Source organism: Plasmodium gaboni, chromosome 7 (assembly GCF_001602025.1).
Source record: "Plasmodium gaboni strain SY75 chromosome 7, whole genome shotgun sequence".
Lineage (NCBI taxonomy): Eukaryota > Apicomplexa > Aconoidasida > Haemosporida > Plasmodiidae > Plasmodium > Plasmodium gaboni.
The window spans coordinates 1,025,034-1,037,172 of NC_031487.1; the positions used below are offsets into that span (position 1 = coordinate 1,025,034).

Consider the following 12,139-nt stretch of genomic DNA (forward strand, 5'->3'; position numbering starts at 1 on the left):
ATAAATAATATATATATTAAAAAATAAATAAATTATATAAAATAAAAAGAACATATAAATGGATAAAAATAGATTCTTCTAAAATGTATATTTAAAAAAAAAAAAAAAAAAATGCACAGTCGTTATAAAAAAAAGTGAGATCTATATTCATACATAGAAATAAATATGTATGTGTATATATATTTTTTTTCTTTTAAAAGATGAAAAAAAACAAAAAAAAAAAAAATCACTTTTTTTTTTTATTTAATATAATTATTGATATGTACATATTTGTTTTAGTTTTTGATATATATATATATAATATATTTTTTTTTTATGAGTGTTTTATAAATGTATATATAAAAAAGGATATATATTATTTTTAATTATACTTATCTACAATGGGATGAATTTGGTAGAATGGTTTTTCATGATAGTCGAAATAAATTATTACGTTTAATACATGGCCGAAATTCAATTGTAACATTTAAGAGATGTCATAAACTCATTGGCCCTTTTCATAATTATTCCTCTGTATATTTAGAAGAAGAAGATGTTGGTATTAATCATTTTATGAGTGATTTATTAGATATAGAAAAAAATGAAAAAATAAAAGGAGAAGAAAAAATGAATAAAATTGTTAATGTAGAAAAAGGAAAGGATAATCTAGAATGCGTCTTTAAATATAAGTGTGAAGATTTTCACGTTTATGAAATTAATAAGAATCGAAATGTTTTAAATTTAAAATATATAAGAGATAAATTAATAAGTGATAAGTTAAAAAGTAACGAATATGAAAATTATAAGAAGAATGATATGCTAATATATTTGAATGAATATGATAAATCATTACAAGATAATATTTTAGAAAAGAATTATAAAGAAAAGGAAGGAAAAATAGATAATAATTTGAATATATCATATAATAATCATTCAAATGAAGAGTGTTTACATTTTATTTTATACAAAGTTAATAAAGATACTCAAGAAGCAATAAGAGAAATTAGTAAAGTGTCAGGGATTCCAATTACAAGTTTTCATTATTCAGGTTTTAAAGATAAAAGAAGTGTTTCTACTCAAATAATATCAACTAAATTAAATTACTTAAAAGAACTAAATAATTTAAAAGATTATTATATAAATAAAAAGAATAAAACGTTATTAATATGTAATATAGAAAAGGTGAGAGATAAAAAAAAAATTGAATTAGGAGAACATTATGGAAATAAGTTTATAGTAGTATTAAGAAATGTACAAAATAATGAAGACTATTTAAGAGATAGATTAAAATATATAAAGAAATATGGATTTATTAATTATTTTGGTATGCAAAGGTTTGGTATATATAAAAATACATTTAATAAAGGTAGGGTACTTATATCAAGAAATTATAAGGAATATATAAATTATGTCTTAGATCCCCATATTTTTGAAAAACGACAATATTGTGGAAATCCTATTAAAGATAGTATAAGTATATATATGAAAAAAGCATGTGAACTGTATCATAAAAGAGGAAAAGATGGAGATAGAGTAAAGAACGCATCAGTTGCATTTCGTTATATTACTCATAAGATGAATAAATTATTTGCAAAAATAAGAGAACGTGAAAAGGAATCACCCCTAATGATACATTTCAATAATAATAATAATAATAATAATAATAATTGTAGTAATAATAATAGTAGTGGTAGTATACAATATAAAAACCAAAATAATATTAATACTAATATTAATGTTAATAGTCATATAAATAGTAAGAGTAAAAATTTTGTGGATCATAAATATCTGTTTTCTTATATGACAAATTCGGAATATGAAGCTTTTATTCTTCTTCGAAATTTATACCTATTCGAAAAAAATAAAAAAGACATGAATAATATATCATTGAATGAAATGGATAAAAAAGATAATTTGGATAATTTAAAGGAACAACATGATGATAATAATTTTTATATAAATAAAATAAGATGTATTAAAGGAATAAGTATGGAAACAAGACGATTTCATATGCATTCTTATAGTGCAAAAATTTTTAATTTATTAACATCTTATAGATTATATAATTTTGGAATAATATTAACTAAAGGTGATTATATAATTACTAAAGAAAAACAAACACAATTAAAAGAATTAAAAAATCAGCATAATTATATAACTATATATGACGACGAAACACATAACGTTAATATACATAATGTTGTTTTACCAGTTCTTGGTACCATGTCGCCTAGATTATCATATTTAAATATATTTTTATCATTCTATAGAAAATATTATATGAAGAATGTGAGATTAGTTTTTATGGAAATATTATTTTATTTAATTTATATATTATATGAAGATAATTTATTTAGACCTAAAGAAAATGTAGTTAATATATTTCTAAAAAATTTAAAAGAATGTGTATTTTCAAGAGAAAAAAAAACTAATAAAGTTATGATTAATGAATCAATACAAATATTTTGTAAAGATATTTTATTTAAAAAATATCCCATTAAAAATATATTATATTTGATAAAAGTATTTGATAACTATATAAATTCCTTTGAATATGAATATGGAATGACATGTGTTTTTAGAAATATAATTGTATTACCAAAAAATTTATATTTCTCATTTACTAAATATAATGAACCAAAAGTAAAATTTGTTCAAGATTTATATTTAATAAACTTACAAAATAAAAAGGATCTATTTAATATAGAAGAAAATAATGAAAATAGTAAAAATTTTAAAAATTATACAATGATAAACGATCATATGAGGTATGATAAAATTTTGACAAAAACACAAATTAATATACAAGAGGATGCAAAAGATATATATAGTAAAAATGATACTTTGTTATATAACCAAGATGATTTTAAAAATAATATAAATAAACGAAAACAAAATGTTATATATAATTATAATGCTCTGATATTAAGCTTTAGTTTATATTCTTCATCTTATGCTACTATGTTGATAAGAGAATTGTATGGAAAAAAAAATGAGTTGTTAGTGCATAATCTCATAAAAAATTGTAAAAAATATGATAAAAAAATAAGAGATTCAAAATGATGTAACATAAAATATATATATATATATATACAATATGTCATATATGCATATATTTTATTTTTCATTATCAAATTAAAAAAGTGTATATACGTGTCTTATATATATATATATATATATATATATATATATAATTTATATTTATTCATTTAAATAAATCAAATAATATATACTTATATATATTATAATATTTCTACTTATAGTTATTTTTTGTACCAAAAAAAAAAAAAAAAAAAAAAAAAAAAATTATGAGAATAAAGGGAAAACACAAAAAATTAAAAAAAAATAATAATAATAAATAAATAGATAAATAAATAAATAATAATAATAAATTATGTAAACAAATCGAAATTAAAATTATTCTTTTTAAAGATATATAATTTGTGAAAGAAAAAAAAAAAAAAATTATGAGAATAAAGGGAAAACACAAAAAATTAAAAAAAAATAATAATAATAAATAAATAGATAAATAAATAAATAATAATAATAAATTATGTAAACAAATCGAAATTAAAATTATTCTTTTTAAAGATATATAATTTGTGTGTACTATAATAAAATATATAGTAACATGAATAGAAAAATAAATAAGAAATATATAATATATATATATATATATATATATATATGAAATATTGGGATGTTTATAAAACATGTTTATACAATAATAGTTACATAAAATCTAAAAAAATATCTCTAAAACAGTCGGTAAATTGTTCAATTAAATTTTCGTCATTACATTCAGATTTAAAAATCCAATTAATTGAATTATCTGTTTTGTTAAAAATTAATTCAATAAAGATATAATGTTTTGTGTATAACTGAGAGTACATATAAAATTTAAGACATTGATCAATTTCTCCTGAAGCAAGCGTTATTAAATTATATTTGGATATTAATTGATCAATAGTATCTAATTGTAAATTATAATAATTTTTTCTTAGAAAAATTTTTTCATTATTTTGTTCAGGTAATGCATTCCATTGTGTTTGATATACTTCAGGGTTTATATTATCAACATCGATTATAATATTTTTTAATTTTTTAAAAGTAGATGTATTATATATATGATCTAAATTTATTATTGTATTATTATTTTCTGTATTTATTATTACATCATGTAAATTTGTTGAAACGTTTTCATTTGTTTTTTGTTCTTGATTTATTAATATATTATTATTATTATATTTGTTACATTGATCTGTTTTAACATTTTGTTCATCCATAATTAATATATCCTCATTGATATTAAGCAAATTATTATTATTATCATTATTATTATTATCATTATCATTATTATTATCATTATTAATATTTCCATTTTTGTCTTGTATTGTATGCTTATGATCTATTATATTATTGTACATATGATCAGATGTATAATGATTATTTAAATGAATATCCTCTGAATTATCATAACCATTTAATTGGCTATTAGAATCTTTTGTTATGTCACTATTTTCTTCTGGATCATATACAGCTCCGAAAGCTATTTTTGAGTATTCAATAAATTTATTTACTGGTTGTTTATATAATACAGATAAGGTATTAAATTCATTATATAACTTATCTAATAATATATTTTCATTCGATTCAGAGAAATTTTTGACTATTTTTTTTTTGCAAGCAATGATATGAAATGCTTCTTTATAATTATAACTTAAGAGTTTATAATAAAAGAACATTTTATCAGTAAGTTCAGGATATTTATAATTTTTTAATATATTATCAAATAATGTAGAAACAATGTTTTTCATTTCAGCAGGTCTTCTATATAACACTTTAACACAAGCAGTTAATAATTCTAACATAAATAAATAAGAACAATTTCTTAAATTTATATATTCTTCTAAAAGATATGGAGCTTCTTCAATATATTCACAATATTCACCTATTATCCATATATAAGATATAATACCACCATTATCAATTAATCTATTACCATGTTTTACTATTTCTTCAATAATTAATTTTGTATATTCTTCATATTTTCTTAATATATTCACAAGTATTTTTATTGTAGCACTACATATATAGGAATAGTTCATTGTCATAAAATTTGACAAAGATAATTCTACTACTCTTGAAATGCATTTAGGAATTTTTAATGCTATGGATCCTATGGATTCTATGGCTTTTTGAGCAATCTCTACATTGGCATCTGAAACGTATTCGCTCAATTCGTTGATTATTAAAACCACATTATTCTAAAAATGAAATAAAATATAAATGAATAAATACATACATACATACATACATACATATATATATATATAACATAGTATAAGTAATATAACAATTTTTTTAATTTTTACCTTTGATGCGACTGATACAAGAATGTCCAATTTTATATCTTTTATATATGTTAAATCATTATATCTAAAGAAAAAGTGCTTATAGTCATAATCAAAAATTTTATAATTCAATTTATTAGCTTCATGCAATAATAAATTTGTATGTAACAAAACGATATAAGCAATTTCATTGGACGAAGTCGTAATTAATGTAAGCAATGGATCTTTCATTCTTTGAAAAATCTGTATTTGTAAATTTGTGTCATTGATAGAAAAATTAAGAAAACATTTCAAACAAGCTAGAAAGACTGTTGAAGAAAAATCTCTTATGTGATTTTCTAATATATTCATAATATCATACATTTCATCTTCATTTTCTGGTATATATGTACTTACTATATATAAGATGACGCTTTTCCCCCATTCATTAAAATGAGATAATTTATTTAACATATTAAATACAATTTCTTTATTTACTTTTAATCCCCCTTCATCAATCAATATTTCATTTAAAGCATGTACAGAATTTATAATACATTGAGGATCTTTATCTAATAATTTATTTTTTAAAATTTTTATAATATCATTTTTAATTGATAAATCAGGATTCATTTTAATTAATTTTACACAACTAATAATTGCAATTCTTCTCACATATGAATTTTTATCATTTAACCCATTAAATAAAGGGCCTTCAATATATTCAAATAAATTATTAATTCTTAAATTACAAAAACTACGTAGGGCTAAACCACGTATTATAGGATCATCGTCTTTGCTATCTTTTTGTAGTGTATTTATGGTTAGAAGAGACAGTTCAGAGTTTGTTTCTACAAAAATAAAATAAAGAAACAATAAGGAAATATTATAATAATAATAAAATATACACATATATATTATATATATATATATATATATATATATATATATGATTGTATTATAACTATTTACCTGCATAATTGTTTAAATATAAATATATCATTTTTTTCTGTATTATATCATTTGTACTAGATATCATTATGATATCTGGAAATAACTTGGATACATCCACACCTAAAGTCATATAGGCTATTACCTTTTTTAACACTTCTCTTTTTTTATCATCATTTTTTTCTTGAGGTAATTTTTTTAAAACGTCTTTCAATTTGTTAATTTCACTCTATAAAAAATAAATAAATATATATATATATATATATATATGTACATTTGTGTACATTTTTAATGTACAAAGAAAAAATATAATAAATCTATTTATTTTATTCATCTCTATTAATATATACTTCAATCAACAAATATATATTTTTTAAAATATAAATATATATATATATATATATATATATAAATGCTTATAATATATGTTCGAATGTTGGATTTTTTTTTATTATTTACTTGGCTTGGAGACATATCAATGGAAAATATATATTTGTATATATGTAATAATGGTAAACAAATTTAAACCTAATATATTTTATATTTATATATATTCTTATTATGTTTTTTTTTTCCGTTTTAATGTTACAAATCTTTTAATTTTTAAGTATTATTATTTAATGTTGTAACAAACAATTTTGTACTATTATTATTTTATTCTATTCTTTTAAATAGATTATATATAAAAAATAATAAAAAAAAACAGAAATAAATTATTTTAATATAAACTAAATAAAAAACATGATTAAAAAAAAATAATATGTGAAAAGAAATGCTTATGATACAAAAATATTAGAAACAAATAGTAAATATATATATATATATCATCTGAATTAAAAAAAAATATATTTTTTTTCAAAAAAAAAAAAAAAAGATAAAACAGAATATCTTATACATTTTTTCTTTCCATTTTTTTAAAATTTCGCATAAAAAATAATTTTATCTTTTTTAGGACGTATACATAAAAATTAAAAACAAAACAAAAATAAAATAAAATAAATGACAGGTTATTAAATACTTTTCTTCTTTTTTATAAAACTATATTTTATTATTTACTTAAAAAAATATATATTTTTTATATTTTTCAAAATGATAATAAGAAAAAGAGATATGGAGAATATTGTATTTTTTTTTTTTTTTTTTTAAATAAAAAAATAATTATATTATACTCATTGAAAGTATTATATATATATATATATATTTCAATTGAAAAAGGAAGATTTACATAATATATAATATACATATATATATATATATATTTTTAGTGTAAAAAATTAAAATATGTATGGTATATATATAATTATATATAAATATATTTTATCATACATTTATATTTATACCTTAAAAATTAAGAATTAAAATAATAAAAAATTATATGTCATAATTTAAAAATTTACAAATTATTTTTTTACATATTATTTTTCCTTAAAGTAGTTTATAAGGAAAAAGGGAAAATTTTTTTTTTTTTTTGGTTAGGAAAATGACGAAAGAGAAAAATAAAATAAAATAAAATAAAATAAAATATAAGAACAAGTTTATTTAATATTTACTAAATTATTATGTATACTATTTATTCAGTTTAAAATATTTGTATTTGAGGCTCTTTGAAATTAAATATATATATATATATATATTTATATATATATATATTTATATAATTAATATGAAATAATAGAATTTTGGGTTTATATATAATCAAGAGCATATTGATAAAATAAAAATAAATTTATATGTACACATATGTATAATATTAGTGTAAAAAAAAAAAAAAAATCATTTGAATCTTTTTTTGTGGTAATATAAATTATTTTATTGATCATATATATATATATATTGTTTATAAATATATATATAATTTTATTATGTGTTTGTGATTTTTTTACTGTTTATTATAATTTAAAGTACATTTATTAAATATAAAAAGACAGTATTAATTGTAGTAAATGGACTTGAAATTATTATTTTTTATAAAAATTTGAAAGGTGTTTTTTTTTTTTAAAATAATTAATTTTGAGAGAGATTATGAAATCTATATAAATATATTTATATGTGAATAATATTTTATAATGAGTAAGAAAAGAAAAAGAAGAAAATAAAAATTACTCATTTAAATATTTATTAAAATAGAATTATACTCATTAAGGGAAATATAATATTTATTATGTATACTTTGTTCCACATGTAGAAGTTAAAAATATGAATAAAATTAAAATTCTCATTATGTATATTAAATAATTATATATCATAAAACAGAACATACAAATGTTCATAAATAAATAATCTTATATATATATATATATGTTCTCATAAATATTCCTATTATGTCCATATAGTTCTGTACAATATTATCTATACAAATTTAATGGAAATATTTGTGTGTTCTTAAATGATTTTTAAAATAATCTTAAATCACTTATATATTTTTTATAATATGATAATATAAAATTCATATATATATATATATATATATATAAGACCACTTATATTTTTACAAATATCTATAAATAGGTACTTTTATTTTAAACATGTATGCGACGTGAAAAAAAAAAGAAGAGAAAATATGTGGAAAAAATTAAGAATATGAAGGTTATCGAATAAGGAAAAAAACAAAAACAAAAAGAAAAAAGAAAAGAATATAATTATTAAATAAATAAATAAATAAATATATATATATATATATATATATATATATATATTAATATCAAATGTGTGGTTTATTAAAATACTATTTTTACTTACAATTAAAAAATATATATGGGGAAAAAAAAAAATAAATAAAGAGAAAAAAGGAAATTAAACTTTAATACGGAAGAAAAATAAAAAAAACATAATTACACAAATAAACATTTATATTTTAATTTTTTCCTTAATAGAATTCACTTTATAAGAAATTATTATTATATTTTATTTTTTTTTATTTTTTCTATTATAATGGAATAAATTAAAAAAAAGGAGATAATAATAAATTAGCATTTATTTTATATATTATAAAATGGCTTTTATTTAATTCGATAAATATTTTAGAGGATTGAATAATGTGTACATATATAAATATATATATATATATATATATATATATAGATTTACAAAGATGAACTTATGAATTTGTAATTTTCTTTTTAAGATATTAATATAACAAAATAATAAAAGAAAAGAATTTTTTTTTTTTTTTTTGATATTATTATTAACATTAAATTAAATTTTAATGTGTTAAAATTTCAAAAGAGAATCTATGCTCTTAAAATATATATTATTTATATATTTATAAATATATAGTAAAATAATGTAAATTGGGTTCTTTTATTTTTATTTATTTATTTTATTTTATTTTTATAATATTTGGATTAATTTATAGCAGTATATGGATTGCATGTTATTTTTATACAATATGATAATATGAATGGAATTATTTTACATTAGTTTCTTTTTTTTTTTTCTCTTTTTATTTGGGTTAAATTTTTTTCTTTTCTTTTATTTCCTTTTTTTTTTTTTTTTTTTTTTTTTTTGCACTTTGTTATATTTTCTTTTTCCTTTCTTGTAAAATTTTCATGCTATTATAAATAAAAATTATATAATATATAAAACCACCACAACCTCACTTCCTTTTATTTTACAATATATATATATATATATACATATATATATAAATATTATGTGTTATGTTTTTCTTATTTCTCTTTTTTGGGTTATCTGTTATATTATTATTTTTTTTCCATATACACATATAAATAAATAAATATATATATATATATATTTACATATATATAATATAACAAGTTCCAATATACATTTTATTATTATATCAAGCCAAGATTAGAAAATTGGTAATTACAATAAACATTATAATATTTATTCATATAACAATTAGAAGGGAAAAAAAAAAAAAAAAAAAAAAGGAATGAAATGTAGAAAGAACAAATTTTCTCTATTTTTTCATTCAAATTGTAAAAAGGAAAAAAAAACAAAGATAAACACATATATACAATATATTATATTTATAAATATAACAATATAATATTTCTTTTTTTTTTTTTTTTTTTTTTTTTTTTTTGAGAAAAAGTTAGGAGAAAAATTAAATTTCCTTTTTTCTTATTTTATTATTTCAATTGTATATAAAAAAAGTAAATTATATTTATATTTGTCCCTTTTTTTTTTTTTTTTTTTATTTTTCTTGTGTATTTATATTTTAAATATATATAAAATTGACATGTTTTTTTAAAAACGACAATTTGTTTATTTTCATTTCTTATTTTATATACAATTATATACTTAAGAAAAAATAGAAAAATTAAAGTAAATTAAAAAAAACTGTTCAATAAAATAGTTTCTTTTATATATAATATATATATATGATTTATTGTTGGATTTATATATAATAAAATATTGTAAAAAGTAGGAAAATTTTTATAAATTGATTATATATAATATTATATAAAAGTAAAAAATTTTATTAATATATAAAATTATACATAATGTTTATATTATAATATATATATAAATATATAACATATAAATTATATTATTTTATATATTTTAATATAATTAAAACAATATAAAAATTTATTACATACATTTATTTATTTTTTTATTTATTATATATGTATATATATATATATATATATATATTTTTTTTTTTTATGGGGCTTTTTTACAAATTTCCTTTTTATTTTAAAATTACAAGAATGAGCAAAAAATTAAGTTTATTTATAAATATTATGCTATTATATAATAAATAAATATATAGCATTCTATATATATGTATAATTTTTTTTACGTATGTTTTTTTTATATATATAATTTTTATGTTTATTAAATAATATGCAATTATTTTAAAACATGCAGTAGTGATGAAAAAAAATCATGCTATAAATTCTTTTCGAGAAAAAATAGAATCTGAAATGAATTTCATGAATGAGAAAAAATAAAGAAAAGTGGATACTACATGTAGAGAAAAAAAAAAAAAAGAAAATATATGAAATATTTAAAAATTTAAATGTTTATTTAAATAGATAAAATTTATTTTTTTTCTCTTTTTATTTTTTACTTTTTGTATATTATGATAATTATATATTTATTTTATTATTTTAATTTCATATCAAAAGAAAAAAGAAGAAAATAAAAAAAGGAACAAAAAAAATAACATTTTTTTTTTTTTTTTGCTTTTTATATATTATATGTGGATTTCAAAATTTTGTATTCTCATTTTATATAATATTCCTTTTTTATATACTTTTAATATTATAATATATTAATATTATATGTTATATATATAATACATATTACATATAAAATATATATGTATAATAAATATATAAAATAATAAAAAGAAAACTAATAATTATTTTATATAAAATTATACATACATGTATAATAAAATAAACTTGTTTTTTATTCTATATATGTATAAATTTTATTTTATGAAAGTATTTTTGTTTATTATTATATTTTTTATTTATTATAAATTATTTTTTTTTTTTATAATTTTTTTATTTTACATGAACAAAAAAATAAAATACATTTTTATTTATAGATATGGTTTGTGAACTTCATATATATATATATATAAATATATATATATTTATGGAATGTAATTTATATGTTTATATTTTTTTTTTTTATAAAAAAAGTATTATTTATATGCTATTTATATATATTTATAAAATAAAAATACAACAAATTTTTCTTTTTATGTACTTTTGAATTGTTCTATATTAGTTTAGAATTATCATAAATTTTGTAATTATTTTGTATAAAATTATGTAGATATATAGATATATGACTTTAAAGAAAATACAATACATTACAAAATATTTATTATATGTTTTTTTTTTTTTTTTTTTTTTTTTACTTTATTATATATGCTTTTAAAAATATTT

The 12,139-nt window shown here is 16.2% G+C and overlaps 2 protein-coding genes across 2 annotated transcripts; one reads left to right on the forward strand and one right to left on the reverse strand.

The window, feature by feature from the left end:
* Positions 1–399: 399 nt before the first annotated feature.
* PGSY75_0730100 (putative tRNA pseudouridine synthase D) lies at positions 400–3,042 on the forward strand (the record flags this gene model as incomplete). Its single annotated transcript, XM_018785137.1, has 1 exon — positions 400–3,042. One exon carries the CDS (start codon positions 400–402, stop codon positions 3,040–3,042), a length of 2,643 nt encoding a protein of 880 aa, XP_018642638.1.
* A 668-nt stretch (positions 3,043–3,710) lies between these two features.
* Positions 3,711–6,737, reverse strand: PGSY75_0730200 (putative AP-4 complex subunit beta; the record flags this gene model as incomplete). Its single annotated transcript, XM_018785138.1, has 4 exons — positions 3,711–5,246; positions 5,355–6,163; positions 6,285–6,492; positions 6,723–6,737. 4 exons carry the CDS (start codon positions 6,735–6,737, stop codon positions 3,711–3,713), a joined length of 2,568 nt encoding a protein of 855 aa, XP_018642639.1.
* Between the last annotated feature and the right edge of the window lie 5,402 nt (positions 6,738–12,139).